The sequence below is a fragment of the Leptodactylus fuscus genome, chromosome 2 (assembly GCF_031893055.1).
Source record: "Leptodactylus fuscus isolate aLepFus1 chromosome 2, aLepFus1.hap2, whole genome shotgun sequence".
Taxonomy (NCBI): Eukaryota; Metazoa; Chordata; class Amphibia; order Anura; family Leptodactylidae; genus Leptodactylus; species Leptodactylus fuscus.
Genome location: NC_134266.1, coordinates 252,634,761 through 252,651,795, shown reverse-complemented (window position 1 = coordinate 252,651,795; position 17,035 = coordinate 252,634,761). Strand labels below are relative to the sequence as shown.

General features: G+C 44.5%; 1 protein-coding gene across 2 annotated transcripts in view; it reads right to left on the bottom strand.

The window, feature by feature from the left end:
- Positions 1-16,756, bottom strand: part of LATS2 (large tumor suppressor kinase 2) — a 37,262-nt gene extending 20,506 nt beyond the window's left edge. Inside the window, exons 1-2 of one of the 2 annotated variants that reach the window (XM_075266040.1) lie at positions 16,597-16,756; positions 10,031-10,499 (exon numbers count right to left, since the gene is read on the bottom strand). In XM_075266040.1, coding sequence (XP_075122141.1) covers positions 10,031-10,381 — 351 coding nt within the window. In that variant the 5' untranslated portion in view covers positions 10,382-10,499; positions 16,597-16,756. Of the gene's footprint in view, positions 1-10,030; positions 10,500-13,945; positions 14,028-16,596 lie in introns of those variants that run through there. The other variant, XM_075266041.1, reaches the window with a different exon arrangement.
- Positions 16,757-17,035: the final 279 nt, after the last annotated feature.

The following is a 17,035-nucleotide window of genomic DNA, read 5'->3' as shown; positions in this document are numbered from 1 at the left end:
GGAAAGCAGGACTCACAGGCTTTCCTTATGTTTGGGCAAGGAAAGCAGGACTCACAGGCTTTCCTTACGTTTGGGCAGGGAAAGCAGGACTCACAGGCTTTCCTTACGTTTGGGCAGGGAAAGCAGGACTCAAAGGCTTTCCTAACGTTTGGGCAGGGAAAGTAAGATTCACAGGCTTTCTTTACGTGTGGGTGGCGAAGGTAGTATTCACAGGCTTTCTGTACGTGTGGGCAGGGAAAGCAGGATTCACAGGCTTTCCATATGGGAGCTTAGAGAAAGCAGAGAACTCGCAGGCTCTCTCTGAATCCTGATAGTATTTATACTGCTTGTTTTTTTTTTTCTTTTTTTAAAGATGCTGAATCTCAATCTATGTATATTCCCAAACTCAGTATTACTCCTTGGGTCTGCATACAGCCATCAGGGGAGTACAGGAGCCCTGACATAGCCATTAAATTAGAGGAATTTACTATGCCCTTGCAGCAAAATCAACATTTTAAACAATTATCAAAACTTGTGCCAAAAGGTTTCCATTGTGCCTGAACTAAGTCCCCGTGCACACAGCGTTCCTTGCAGTCTCTGTACTATGAAGCTGTATGATCTGTTTGTGCTCCAGTGTGATGATCCGCTGGGGGCCATATGTGAATGAAGCAATACTCCATAATATAGCACGTCCTGTATGAAATCAGTTCCATACAACATATAATACATCCGTGTGTATATAACCTAAGGGCCTCAGTGAATCACACCAATATAACCAGCCACAATAATATACTCAAATTGCTCAGAGAAAACATTTTTTCAAGGTTACAAAGATTTGGAATTTAGAAAAAGAAAAAAAAAAAAACATGTCTAGTCAGAGTCAATGCATGAGTTGTACCTAGAGAGGAATGTGTAAGATATACATAGTGCTCATACCTTCACAGGAGGCGGCTACGTTACACTGCAGACATATTTAACTGCTGATCTACATTACACTGTCTGCCCTGAGATCCCCGGCAAACCTTCCCGGTCTACCACCGAATATCTTATCAGAAAAATGCGTCGGTTTCTGGAAGATAAAGTTGAAGCAATTCCAAAATTTCTCATTTATAAAATGGAGATGACAACTTAAAAAAAAATGAGAAAAATTAATATATGGTGGCTTAGTCAGCCAAAGTTGTAAATCTAATAGTAATGACTGCCATCGCTCGGAATATCTCTCTCCTACTGTCAATGTAAATTCTACTTAGACGCAGCTTTGTTCCAATTGCAATAAGAATAAAGAATCCTACTTATGTAACTGGCTAAAAAGCTGCAACGGCCAAGTACAGTGGGCCTGGGACGTCCATAAGCATATTAATCTAGGGGCTCCAAACTCCCTTACATGGAAATTTTTAAAATAAAACATAGGTCTTGGTTTTCAACCTCTACTATGTGCACACCGGGGGTAGATGCCATGCCTCTAGGGGACACTTACATGGTCCTTATACCTGTGCTTTTAATGTTATAGAAAAGCTGCAACCCTGTCCCTATCTAAAAGCTTACCAGCTCACCCTATATAGCTGCCATTCCTCCCTTAAGGCCTGGTTCAAATCTGCGTTGGTAATCTGTTCAGGGAAGTCGGCATCGGGACCCCCCACAATGGACTACCGAACGCATTGGCAAGCGGTGTGCAGTGAAAGCACACTGACCCCATAGACTATAATGGGGTCCGTGTGCTCTCCGCATGAGTCATGCGGACAGGAAAGTAGATCGTGAAGTACTTTTCTGTCCACATATTCCATGCCAAATCTGTGTGGAAAGCACACGGACCCCATTATAGTATATGGGGTCCGTGTGCTTTCACTGTACACCGCTTGCCAATGCATTCAGTAATCCATTCGGGTGGAGTTCCCTGAACGGATTACCGAAGCAGATGTGATCCAGGCCTCATTTGTCCCTTTTTCACATTGCAGAGTTTTCCTGCTTGAATCTGTGCTGATGCTGCTGTGATCACAGGACTTTATCAGCTGAGACGTTCCCACTACAAATACACAGAAAACCTAACAAGGGATGGAAAGCAAATACCAAGTTAATTTATGTCTATCTCAATCTTTCTATTTGCTCCTGCTGCTGACACGGAGCAAGGAGGAAGTAAAGTGCAACAGTAATTCCAGGCTTCTCCACCCCATCTTCAAGTGTATATACAGCCTGCAAGGGAAACTACTAAACAACATACAAGTTTTAAATTCTTTTTGAAACGTGAAATTACATAGTGAGGTGCATAGACGTTTCCAAGTACATTATACTGTTTCTTTAAGCCTAATGGTCTATGTGTATATATATATATATATATATATATATATATATATATATATATATATAGTTGATGGGCAAGAGAGCCCAAAGTTAGATGCACAACCTATCTGATATCGATGGCCTAAGCCCCTTTAACACTACTAAAACTTACTGATCTAGGTTAACCCAAACAGCAATGAGATTCTCCTCTATGTATATTGAACTAGAGGGCTTCCATTTCTCCTCCTCCCGTATGTTGAATCGAGGACGATCATCTCTAAGTACACGGAATAAGATGTATAACAGTGTCTGCAACTGTAAAAACAGTAAGAAATATAGGTCAAACCGAAATGCAAAATCTAAACATAGTTAAAACCAGACGCGTCCTGCAGATCTGGAAGACATGGAGCAGGAAGTCAGCACTGCAAAGCAAGAATGTGCGACAAGTCTGGATCCTTCCCATAAATCGCAGGTAATACGGGATATACCCTGGTGTGGACGCTCATCCTGCACCTCCTAGCTGTAGACTGTGCACATTGCCAAGTTTAACAGTCATGTTTTTTAACCTTCCTCAGCAATTACCGAGCAATGATTATATGTCTACACCCAGAACGTTTGGCTTTCTAATAATAAGCAACTTTCCTGGCACAAGCTTTGGGCAGAATAGATTCGTATATTCAGCTGAAGTAAAAACGAGCGGCTTAAAGGGGTTTTCCAGGCATTTAATATGGAGGACATATTTTTTAGGTCATCAGAATCAGATCAGTTTGGTTACACGGCCAGCAATCAGCGAATTCAGGACCAGAACTATACAGTGGATGCAGCATGAAGCAGATGGCTCTGACCACTATGTAGCACCCGTTACAGGTCAGCTTAGTAGGAAAAGGGGAATAAACTGCTGTCAAACAACTATGGCGGCAGCCAGTCCTTCTTTAATCTATCATCGGGGAGAGTCTGGACACCCACATACAAATTAGAAGGACAACTGGTCCTGTCAATTTTGGAGAATTTGACAAACGTTCATCTATTATGTATTACCACCATCGTTGCTTCATCACAGGCTGCTTTGAGCTGGAAATCACAGTTTACTGCGCTTAAAGGAGCTGTCCAGGGGGTGCCAGGTACTGTAGCACATCCAAGTTGCAAAACTATTCCAGTGATCAAGTTATTAGACGTTAAGTTCCTTTAAGTAGGCAGTCATTTCCACAGATTTTGCATAAATGGCTTTCTCGCTGTGCCACATAGAAAGGAATCACAATCTATATTTTTTTCCCTATCAGTATGCCTTTGGAGTATGGGAGGAAATCCTCGCAAACACGGGGAGAACATACAAACTCCTTGCAGATGTTGTCCTTGGCATGATTCGAACCCAGAACTCTAGCTCTGCAGTGCTGCCCCACTTAAAACTACTTTCACAGGGAAATGGGGAAAAAATCCTTTGCTATATTCATTTTGACGTGAGCTGCAGATCAGCAAGACTCAGGACTATAGAAGTCTATGGAGAGGGGAGATAAGAAGTGAGCAGAAAGTATAGAAGAGAAAACAAGAAACCGAGCCTTAGGGTGCATTCACACTGATTAAACGCTAGCTTATTTTGTAGAGTAAAATTACACTTGTAAATTTTGCTATCCCATTGACTTCAATGACATTTTACAGGCGTATTTTTACAGGCGTATTTTTTACAGGCGTATTTTTTACAGGCGTATTTTTACACTTGTAAAAAAATATCATTGAAGTCAATGGGATAGCAAAATTTACAAGTGTAATTTTACTCTACAAAATAAGCTAGCGTTTACTCAGTGTGAATGCACCCTTAGACTGAAGCTGGAGATAAATAGAAGTCTTTCCAAAGCAAAGACAAGTACTTTATTCACACTAGTACGGCACAGTACATCACTGTATAGGTCCTGTATTATACTGGGGTTGTTTCGGAGTTACAGAGAAAAACTGTTTAATAGAGCATGAGCAGTTCCGGTCTGTTCAGAGCAGTACTGCACATGCCCGAGCACCATTTTGTTGTAGCTCGCTATAGAACAGCATACTGAGCGAGCTAAAGTAAAATGGCGCTCAGCGTGTGCAGTACAGCTCTGAACGGAGTGTAACTGCGCATGCCCGGGAATTCAAATGCCGCAGCGCGATCTGGCAGGAAGAGGGCAGACAGGGCACGAGCAATGGAGGGACGTGAATGAAGGTATGACGTAGGGGAGTGCTTGCAGGCCCCATGGTGCCCCGTGGGATCATTTACATAAAGTAATTAACCAGGATTACAAGAGAACGGCGGGAGAATCGAAAAAAAGAAGGTAGTAGTAGAATAGCCTTTTTAAAGGCTATCCAGGAAGGTCTTTATCTCAAAAGTACTGACACCAATGATAGAATCCCTTTAAATAGTTGTATGTACCCTAAACAGTACCCTAATACGACCAATAAACACTGATAGGAAGGGGTTAAAGTCAATGTCCAAAGAAACAAAAATGATTGCGGTATTAGTAATATTATTATAGCAGATGAATTGATTTATAGTATGGACATAGTCAGGGCAAGGGAAGGGACGATTCCACTCCCTATCCTTCCCTACTCTGACAGTGCCAGCCAAGAGGAAGTCCAGGTGGTTGGCGTGCCGCGCCAAGATACTTCCTGTACTTAATGACTGCCAAGCTCAGTGACCTGAGGAGTTAAAGAGTGACTGGAAGTACATACAGAATCGGGACAAAGAATATAAGAGGAGAGAAAGATTCCTTACTACACGCAAAACACGAAGACAAAGGTGGATGGTTCTGTAAACATACAGCAGGATACAGGATCGGCCAGTCACGCCGGACAGTAAAAGATACAAGGACTATTAGGTGGCTGCTACTGTATATGGCTATGGCCACATCAGTGCCGGAGTCTCCATCATAGTGTCTGCCTGAAAATTGGTGGAGGAAAATGTCAGACAGCGACAGGCCGCATTTAAATCAATGATATAAATAATAATAATAATAATAATAATAATATTAGTAGGGGTCGGGCACTCAGGGACCCGCTGATCAGCTCATTGAAGGGGGTGACACTTATTAAATTGCATAGCCGCTATGTAACAGAAAGCATACACAGCTGATCAGCAGGGGTCCCGGGTATCAGACCTCCACTGCCCACTTATTGATGACCTATCCTGAACTGAGCAACCCCTTTAGTGAATCTGCCCCCAAAATATTAGCACTGTCGAGGGCGTTTCATATTTTATAACCGTGGCCATGAACGTTACATTGACACTTGACTACCCCGCTGATTTCGGTAGGGCCATCTAACCATTTAAGGTACATATAGAGACCTCAGGACTCTTCTTCGACTGCAGATGTAGAGAGATAGAAGGATCAGACTGTTAGATTTTAACATGCCCAATTCTCAGATGAGAAAAGAGGAGTCTGCTGCGCTCTCCCCAATTCTAACATATACATGCTCAGCCGAGCTCGTGTAGGCCTCAGGTGGAGTTAAGTGGTGCTTGGCAAGGAGCGAAGAGGCCGCAGCGGCCTCTTTAAACTGCTGATCAGTGGGGGTTCCCATGGAACCAATGCCGATGACCTATGTTAAGGATAGGTCATCAATATCTTAGTGTTGGAAATCCCTAATAGTGATGGAAATCTTACTATTCGGCCTATAGTAACCTGTAGAGTGAAGGGACCAATGCTATAGGGATACGCTATATCAAATGGCCAAGGGAGGAATAAGCACAAAAACACTTTCGGAGACCTATACAACTACCTTAAAGAAAAACTCTGTTGCCCATAGCAATGCATCACAACACAATTTCACATTCTGCTTTGGATCAATGAACGCTGTACTGCGATAGTTTTCTTAAATCTCCCCCCTGTGTCTGTACGGCAGCGGTCGGGGTCCTCCGCACATGTATAGTTTTAGAGTAAATTGCTGGTAACCGGAGAAGCCGCTGAACTCCTAATGAATAAATCTCACACCGCCAACGAAACAAAGAAATAACCTCCATTAACATGCAAGAATTCGCACAGATCATACTTTACATTTTAGTCATATTTGCAGCCATTAATAATCCTCTTTACATGCTTTTGTCCTGTGCAGCCAATTCAATGGTAAGGAAGGGACAACACCCCCTGGAAAAAGCCAGGAATGCTTGTAATTAGCCTGACACATTTCCTCTCCCAGTAACGGGCTGGAGGAACTGCAAGGAAACTCCGGCCACCCCCCACCCAGGACCACACTGCTCCACTATTTCCACTCTGGAATGTGGGCTCTGGTTAACCCATTTGTCTCTGTCCGATTCCGTGCAGGCAACACGCGTGCAATATTTAGCAGGGTATTTTAATGGTGCACTGGAAAAAGCTGCCGTAACCACATGCTAGCATTTGTCCAGCGATGCCCTGAAGAAATTTCAATACCAAGAAGGAAGGGAAAAAAAACAACATATATATGCTTTATATACGTTTTCGTCATGGTTTTGCTGCAATACTAGAAGAAAAAACACAAGTTTCTACAAACAGACTTCAAGGAAGTTAATAGTTTACGTATTGAAATTGATGGGAAAAAAAAATAAAAATAAAAAAATATGAGCGCCTTGTTTTAGAGCTGGGCAATTATGACCCAAATTAAAATTGCGATTAATTGCAATCACTTTTAAACCACACCCCCTTTACAGTACGACAATGATCCTTCTCGCGAGGTTCGCCTGATGGTTTTGTTCAGACTGAACGCGGCCAAACCGAAACTATCTATGGGGTTAAAGAGCGGTTCCAATTCAGACGCGTTTGGTCACAGGCAGAACCTCACAAACTGTAGTATCCGATCCAAAATATCCAACGTGAACAAAATCACACTGGTTAATTGTGGTTGATATTCGGTTTTATTTTTTTACGATTAAATCGCCCAGCCCTATCCACTCCACCTATCAACATCTGCGTTGGTATTCTGTCCAGGGGAGTCTGCATGGGGACCCCCGGAACGGAATACCAAACGCAATTGCAAGCGCTGTGCAGTAAAAGCACATGGACCCCATAGACTATAATGGGGTCTGTGTGCTTGCCGTGAGATCTATGCACGAATCATGTGGACAGGAAAGTAGATTGTGAACTACTTTCCTGTCCGCATGTTCCCTGCGGAGATCTGTCTGCAAGCGCACGGACCCCATTATAGTCTATGGGGTCCATGTGCTTTTACTGCACAGCGCTTGCAATTGCGTTTGGTATCCCGTTCGGGGGGGCCCCATATGGACAGATGTAAACCAACTCTATCATGTTCCCCTTACATCAGAGGTGAACAAATCTATTTCACTTGAGGACTACATTTCCCAATTACAACACAATGATCATAAAATCCTGAATTTTTATTTTATTTTATTTTATTTCAGGCTCTTTCCAAAGCCTCAAATATGTTAAAAGAGGGTTTGCATTATATTACAGTACTTTTTGGGAAAACCCCATTTCAGTACGGGTTTTTTCCAAGGCAGACAACACCTACGGTTGTTTCCAAACAGACCACAGACATGGATGAAGAGGTCTCACCGTGCGGTCTCCGTCTGGAGGTGGCCGACACCTAGAGAGACAGAGGTCAGGGGGACTCACGTTGTTTTAATGGAGGAAGTCTACCATGGCGCTCCATGCGCTATATGGAAACACTATTGGCAATTCCTTATCTTTAAAGACATGCAACAAATAATGTAGATCTGGGAGCAAAGCAACAAGAAAGAAATTAAAGGGGTGGTTAAAGAGGTTGCACCAAGATCTGAAGGGGACAACTTCATAATCAATGGGTGCCCAACCACTGGGAATAGCACCAATCTCCTGCATTGGGGTCTGGTTCTCCCGTCCTCATGGAGCAGAAGGATGAGCATGCACCCTGCCACTCAGGGTCGATGGGAGCCAACTTCAATACTTGGCATAACCCCATTAAGGTAGCAGACCTAGATTAGATTTGCTGATCATGCAGTTTCCTAATTCCAATAATGGGGCATGATGCATGTCCCAAAGATCCTATAAGACGCAACATTTTGGTCTGTTAAAGGGAATCTGTCATAGTTCTATCACCCTCATACTGTTGCAATGGCCGGATAGGTGATAAGAATTTTATTCCGAATATGTCATTTTCACCTCTGTAGTCATTGACAGTCAGCCTACAAAGGGTCCATGTGCTGAAGCACTTAAGGGTCCTCTCTATTATATGACAGGGCTTAGATGTCCCAGGCATGCATTCATACAACGCACACACTCTTTATGGGCTGACAGTGATAAAAGAACAGATACGTCTGGAACCAGATCATGAAAACTACATCTCCCAGCATGCACCAGAAGGATCTTCCACCAGCAGACATTGCTGTCATTTATGTGCACCAAAAAGCAGACGTCTGCAAAGAACTTATCCATAGTCTCCTCTGGTACATTAAAAATATTCAGCATTTAAGTCATGAAATAGGGAGAAGACGTACAATTAAGGAAGGGTAGGACCCAACCTTACAGAGGAACACCTCCACTCCTAGACTATTGTCAATGGGCTTCCTCTGACATGACTTGCATTGATGTAACACTAGGACCCGCCGGTGTTCCCTTTACCAAATCTTAGAAGACCCCATAAACAAACAAAAGTCGTAATGGGTTATGTTGAGAGAAATCTCACAAGCCGGTGTTACATGGGTACTTAGCACTTCTCTACACGGTGCCAAATACCTGGAAGCAAACACAGCTACAAGTCACTACATAATAAGGACAAATTCAGACTGCAGTATGTGGTCTGGGTAATATGGGTTGTGTTTACCAACAGACTGCGGCTTGGCTGGACAACCTGAAGACGCTCGGCTATCACACTAGGCCATGCGCAAACAGTGGTCTACAGCTGCTGCAGAACTACAACTCCCGACTTTAAGGGCACGCTGGGAGTTGCAGTTCAGTAACAGCTGGCAAGGAGCAGCTTGCAGACCACTGCTCTAAAGCGAAGAGGTGCTATACATAAGCCGGCCATTTGCTCCACACTGCATTTATATATCCGAGATGCACTTGGAGACTCCAATCTGGTGAAAAACTTCTAAAAATGCAACCCATGCCACAAAGATCAAAGGAATGGTGGAATGCAATCAATAAAAAGAAAGATAAGCCAACACTTAAATTCCAAGCCCGACATGTAATGCACGTGACAAGATCTAGTAGGTGCAGACCAGCTTAGCATGAAAACATCCCGGCCATTCTAGATTCCTCGAGAAGACAGTGTCGAGACCTCAGACTTTAAATACACTGCACTCGGGAATGCGGAGGGATTAGGCTGGTTAGGAGGGAGACGGCTTTATCTTTGGAAGAGAATTTGTTCAATCTGGTCAATACATTTATATATACTCCACATAACATCACTGCAGCCAATTTAGCGGATGGGGATACTTTCCATTGGAAAGCATTGCCCTCTGATCAGATCTCCTTTAGGACGAGCGCCGTGGTGTTCAGAGGAGCGTATTATTGCATCTAATATAACCCATAACTCACACATATTATACGTAACAGCTACGCTTAAAGGGATTTTCCACTGGGTAAAATACCCAAAGGCTTACAAGGAGTATAAATAATACGTAAATAAATAAAACGAGAAACCTCACAGATTCTCTTGCACATCCCGTCTGAATGTGGCCTTGGTTCCCTGCTGGTCTCCACATCCTCTACACATACAGGATATGGTGACGGTCACTGGTCTAGATTAGCAGCATATCCAGAAGGAACAGAAAGACCAGCAAGGGACCTAATAATGGGGATATACTGTCGCTTTTATTCAAGGTCTGCCCGTCACATACCTGATCACAACCCACTTTCACCAGGTCCTGCAGCATTTGCCTATTCACCTCCACCGCGGCCAGGTTTCCAGATTCATTGGCAAAAGGTAGAAGGGAGTAGCGGATCTCCCGGAGAGCCTTCTGGTAGGGCGCAAACTTGGCTGGCTGTCGCAACTGCTGCTGTTGTTGCTGCTGTCGTCCTGGGTCCTTGCCAGGAAGAACTTTAGAGTCCATGAGGCTGTCATTGGAAGGTCCAACCGATATACCCTGAGCCAGTGGTTTGGATGGCTGTTTCAGTCCCTCACGGATTTCCTGCAGTCTCTGCCTGCTGTTTCCAGAATATGTGGTTGTGGGGAAAGTTTTTGGCCTCATGGTGAATCCAGTTTATGGCGTTCAGCAGGTTGTTGTTTTAGGAGGTTGGATTATCATAGGATTTCCATGGATTATGGCGTAAACAATCACAAACAGCGAAGAGATCCACATTCTCAACCTGGAAGAGAAGACACAGAAAAATGAAGAGGTGTGACATGGATTGAAGCAATTCCAAACAGTCAGATGATATTTCATTCTTCTAGAGCGGGAAGAAGAAGTTTCTATGTTACTATACTGTCTGACGTCACGATCTTGGCAGCCAAGCTGCCCGGCATTATCCAGTGGTGGAATATCATAGCATTGGCTGCTGTGATCAGGTGACTTACAGGTGACAAACATGGCGGCTTACTACGGTTATCCTGAACAACCCCTTTAACAAGTCTGGAAAACCCCTTTAAGTGGTTGGTCCTAACAGAGAGTCTGCTAGAAGGAAGAAAGCTAATTTGCATACTTTTTGACATGGAGATCCAGTAACTTCCAAGGAAGCTGGAGAACAGGGGAAGGATATAACGGCATGAATACAAGTCTGATCCACGTACAGGGCAGTAGGAAATAAGGACACAGCGCGCTGACAATGACAACCTCTCATCGTTTGCCATGAACAGGAGGCTGGTTGTCACACGGAGCAGCTCAATGAGATGGAATGCTCAAGGATCCCCATACATGCCTTCAGGAATAAGAAAGAGCAAGTAAAGCCAAGCCTGTGTATTCTTGTGCACTTAATAACATACCTGAAATATCTGCTGTGTTTATACTAAACTAAACCTTCCAAGCATGCAGTCTGTTTAACCTCTACGGAGAACAGGCGCTGCTCGCCGTGACATTAGGTCTCCATCTTATAGCGAACGGCTAAGACGGGCCTTCAGCAGCAGAAAAGATCAGTAAAAGGAGCAGGTATGGTCCAAAAATATGAAGCACAGGGACTATCTAAGGGGCGTCACGTGAAACTGCATGCACCTGCAGGTATAAGGCTTCTGGCACACGACTGTCCATACGAAACTCCGTCCTACATTCCGCTTAAAAAAAGGCAGAGAGAAAAGTCCACCAAGGGAACCCGGAAACCCCATTTTAAGCGGATAGAGTTTCCGTCTTTCGGGTCCCCAAGCAGAACGTTAGTGCGAACCTATAACCACAATAATAGGTCCATAATTGCAGATCGTATACTGATCCATTCAAGTCTACAGCCCGTACACACATCCGTAGTTTTTATTGATGTGTATCCAGGAAATAGAAATGAGCCGCAAAGAACACATCAAGTCATATCCCTGTCCATTCATCCAAGTGTATGGGTCAGTGAAAAACATGGGTGGCACGCAGATACCGTTCATTTTTTATACTAAGGGTAAGTTCACATGGTGGAAAATGAAGAAGAATTTGAGGTGGACAACCACCTAAGGGTCCATTCACACAGAGGAAAATGGTGAGAAATTTGGCGTGGAATTTCAGCGGTGAAAAAAAAGCCTCCCATTGACTTCATTGGGTTCCTCTAGCAGAAAAAGGAAGTCAATGGGAAGCTATTTTTTTCAGCACTGAAATTCCAAACCAGATTCCTCACCATTTTCCTCGGTGTGAGTGCACCCTTATGTTCCTCTTCATTTTCTACCTCTTCCTCAGGGAGAACGCTAAAACAAGATTAGGTCCAGATGAACAAGTCTAACAGGGGCTGTCTTGAGCCATGGACTCTACGGTTGAATCAGACGCGTAATCTATGGCGATAAAAAGTTTATTTTTTCACTGCCCTGCTCTGATCTCTGCTTCCCGCTGAATACAATACAAGAATCTGCTGCTGATTTCAGGGCAGAATATGCGTCAAAATCAGCTGCAGATCTATGACTTGTGAGAAGTTTCATAGGTACCATAGGCTTGTCCAGAAGCTCCGAGATCCTGATGTAAGACATACAACGGCCAAGAAGTACCATACATTATTTCAAGGTGAAATCAGGTCGTATGGCAATAAATCAGGGAACAGTGACCACCATGCAACCTCAGAATACCTCTATAGGGAAAAAACTATTACAAGTACGGTTGGAATTCTTGCAAATGTTGGGAATTGCATGTAAATTCTCCTCCTATAAGTCGCAGTGGAGCCCGGGCTTGTGACTCCTTTCAAGAATACTCAGATTTAAAGGGGATTTACAATGGTCTAGAAATCTCTGGCATTGGGCTGCAATTTCAATTAAAAAATAACTTACAAGGACTATACTCCCCTCCAATGTTCCCCCATTCCCACATCTCCGATTCTGACATTGACTTCCTATTCCAATACAAATTGGCCAAGCCAACCCTGTTGGTTTAGTAGTCATTAGCAATAGGTTATTTAAAGGGGGATTCTAGCCTTCAATGATTTGTTCATATAGAAGGTCACATTGATAGAATCCAACATCTACAACAATGAGACTGCAAACACTCTATACAGAAAGTGACCCTAAGAGATTAAAATAAGACGCTGACCCTAATGGTAATGTCCGCCATTGTACCAAAGGGGTTGGGTCCCCCTATATTTAGCATAAACAGTACATTTTCTAACAGGACACGAAAGATACACAACTACATTTTCTCCTCCATCCACTTCTCATCCCGCTCAGTAACACAATCACGTTTGCAAGCGAAATAAAAATGTGATAACTTTGACACAGTAAACTGCAATGGACGTCTGACTGTCACCGCTCCTGACATCTTGTTTTTATCATGTGCCCTATAAATAATAAATCATATCAGCAGCAGTCAGGGATATACTGCGGGGGCGGCTTCCCTGCAAGGAAACGTTTAATTGAAGTTTTGGTAGGAAATATGAAGAACATATGCTGCGGAGATCCTACAGTACATGACGGCGAAGATAAGCCTGGACACATCTTCTTCCAATTTACATCCATACAAGGTATTTCATGGGACTGTTAAAGGGTCAGTGAAGCAGGTTAAAGGCACATCTGGGCTGGAGGATGATGCAAACGGTGGATCACAAAATCTACACCCCCTCCCTTAAGGGACAGCACCAGCCATTACTTTGGCCCTGTCAGATGCCCATGCAAGGATTAATAATCCTCTCCGCAGCATCTAGCAGGGTCAGCCCGAGCAGTCCACATACCTGTGGTCACAGAGGGATCGCCACTCTGATAGAAGTGCGATTAAAGTCTTATTCCACTGACTCATCCGCTATATTCGGCGTTTTCACAAACAAAAATGCACATCTGTTTTACAACCAGCTATAAAAAAAAAAAAAAGCCATATTACAAACAATAAAAAAAACGCCAAACACATGACGCTGTAGGAATACAAGTCCCTGCGTCTCAAAGACACAATGGAAACGGTAGGTAGTCCTAAACGGACCAAGACAACATTACGTTTTTACAGACCCATAAAAAGGCGACTTTTGGCTTTCCCAATCCCCTCGCACAAGCCTTAAACAACCTCAACCTGTTGATCCTGCCCCACGTAAAAGTGGCCTCACGACACCCCTCTGTTAAATAGGGCTCAGCCGTCCGAGGACGTGTCCGGCGTGTTGACAAATTGGTTTTAAACGCAGCGAACAGAGCGAGGGAGAGTAAAGTACCGCATACACGTTACCTTGGCTCGCCTCCCAGCCTTGGCTGTGCCACTTTCCAGTTAATGGCACGGTCGTTTCCTTCATAGAGGGACGCTGTTTAGAAACTTCTGTGACAGGGGGATAAAAAAATAAATAAATAAAAAAATCCGAGGAATAGGACACCTCCTTTCTCTTTGGGAAGTTGCTTAAAGTTCCTCCTTCACCTCCTCCTCTTTCCTCTTGGCGTCAGCTCCTCAGTCACAGAGGCACATTCCAAGCTGGGGAGAATTTACAGTCCGATCAGAGAGTCTTAGGAAAGGGAAAAAAAAATCCCCATGTGCATCTCATGCCGCAGGAATGAACTAGGCCCAAGCGAGCACACTGACTTATTATTATGGGGGGTTTTAAGAAACCGCAAGCTACAATTTGCTGAAATGACTGTGGCCTAAAATAATAGAAATGAAAACAAATGCTAAATTTACGTGAAAATTCACGGGCAACATCCAGATAGGATTGTGGTACTTGGGACGGATGTCACCCACACAGGCTGCGGATTAAAATCAGCAGCATGTCCATTTCTGTTGCGGATTTCGCAGCACTATAGATCACCAGGATATACCGCTGTGTACGAATTTAGCCTAATATTTTATTGATACAACATGGTCATGGAGCTTTGTTTTCATACAAAACTACAACAGTCACTTCATGAGAGACAGAGCAAAAAAAAAAAAAGCAATATTGGACAATACCAACCCCCTGGACTGTACTGGTGCTATGGACATAGAATAAATCACGTCTGTGCCGCCTATATACACCACCGATATATACAAGGCAGAATTCAGACTAAGAAGTTTCAAGAGGATTCGGACTTTAAATAAATCACGCTCACACCCATGCTGCAGGATAGACGTACAATACAGAAAACTGGCGCGAGTTGTAGCGTCAGACTAAGGCGTTCTTGCTCGTATCTGCGGAAATTGGAGCACGAAACACTGTATATCTTTGACTCTAGAACCAAAAATGCACCATATTATTACACATCTACTGCAGATCTATAAATCCCCCCACAAATCCAGAAACACATTGGGGAGAATTTATTAAGATGGATGTAACGTACGCCAATCTTAATCCATTACCCCGCCAGCGCCAGATCAGGAGGCCCCCGTGCCCCAGTCAGTTTTCGGTCATGGGATATAGTAAATTTCATGGTCCAAGGCGTTCCAGCCCTGCTCACTTTCGTAACAAATGGCAGGCAGGGCCTGGAAAAAGAAAACTGGCACATCTTTGGCGCAAAAAACACCATGCAGTAGCACTGATGCCCAGGAATAGTAGAGTGGACTGGTCGCCCCCTAAACAAGCAGTTGGCTACATAGTTGTAGTGCCGATAGGCTGACCATAAAGCCTAATGGATTATAGGCACTGTCATAATACTGAAAGACTACACACGGCCATAACACCCTACAATAGCAAATAACAGGATTACACTACATAGATATGGCATCAGTGTGAACAAGCGTCGAATGACCCTGCAACCCACAGACATAATATAACGGTACGCTGAGCACGTAGTAGCCCCCAATAAGGCTATAGCGACAGAAAAATGGAAACTGCAACAAGAGCGGGTCATAAGCATCTCTGCCATACTCATAGAGTGACAGTAAGCACAATATCACTTTCAACTGAGAATATAATCCTACAAATCTGTCATTAGCAAACTCATTCACTTTGGCCAAAGCAAAACCCCTCAATGGATTCATAATGCAAGCTAAAGATGGAGGGGGGGAGGGCGGCGGACTCAAACACCGATCACCAGAGAGAAGGGTCATGGGGACTGCTTGGACACCCATAGGCTTCCGATATCCGGGGTCATTACTGTTTATGTCCAAAGGCCTGGCATAACATTGCTTACCCAGTATCTAAGCTATATGCCCCCTATAACATTGCTTACCCAGTATCTAAGCTATATGCCCCCTATAACATTACTTGCCCAGTAATAAAGATGCCTGCCCACTATTAACCCTGCATTCCCAGAATAGCATTGCTTACCCAGTATCGACAATGTATGCCCCCTGATAACTTGCTTACCCAGTAATAAAGATGTATGCCCTCTATTAACGCTGCATGCCCAGTATTTAATCTGTATAGCTCTATAACATTGCATGCTCAGTATCTAAACTGCTTGCCCATCTCACACAGATGTCTCATGTACAATTGCTTGCCCATTATTCAGACTGTATGCCCCTCTAGCATTGCTTGCCCACTATCCAGGCTGTGTGCCCCTCTAGCATTGCTTGCCCATTATCCAGGCTGTGTGCCCCTCTAGCACTGCTTGCCCATTATCCAGGCTGTGTGCCCCTCTAGCACTGCTTGCCCATTATCCAGGCTGTGTGCCCCTCTAGCACTGCTTGCCCATTATCCAGGCTGTGTGCCCCTCTAGCACTGCTTGCCCATTATCCAGGCTGTGTGCCCCTCTAGCACTGCTTGCCCATTATCCAGGCTGTGTGCCCCTCTAGCATTGCTTGCCCATTATCCAGGCTGTGTGCCCCTCTAGCACTGCTTGCCCATTACCCAGGCTGTGTGCCCCTCTGCTTGCCCTGCCTGCTGGTAGCTATGCCTGGTATTACGTGTCCGGTGCATGCGGTACATGTGTCTGCGGTGGGGAATGTAGGCGGGGAGGGAGGGGTGTTATTACCGGTGCTCAGTCGCTGCTGGTTAGGGTGCACGTTGTTGCTGCAGCCGCTGTCTCCGGGCTCCCGGGGGTCTCCTCTCTGCTCTCCCCCCGCAGCTCACAGACACAGAACAGCAGGACGGACTTGGACGTTCACCGCATTGTTTGCATTCCATTGTGATCACGTGTCCAGGGCTGTCTGCGTCATCTGACTGCCTGCTGAGGATTGGAGGAGGATTACAGGGGGCGGGGTCAGCCTGACTGAGGGTAGATGCTAGGTCCTAGAGAGCGAAAGTAGCTCTGGTGATGCGGTGACCATGTGATCAGTCACGTGTGTGGGGAGAGGCGGGGTCTAGGCTGCGTTGCAGGATGAGTGCGGTGCGGTGTGCTGTGCGGTGTTGTAGTGCAGGGCAGTGCGATGTGTGTTGTAGTGTAATGTAGTGCAGTGGTGTGCTATGTAGTG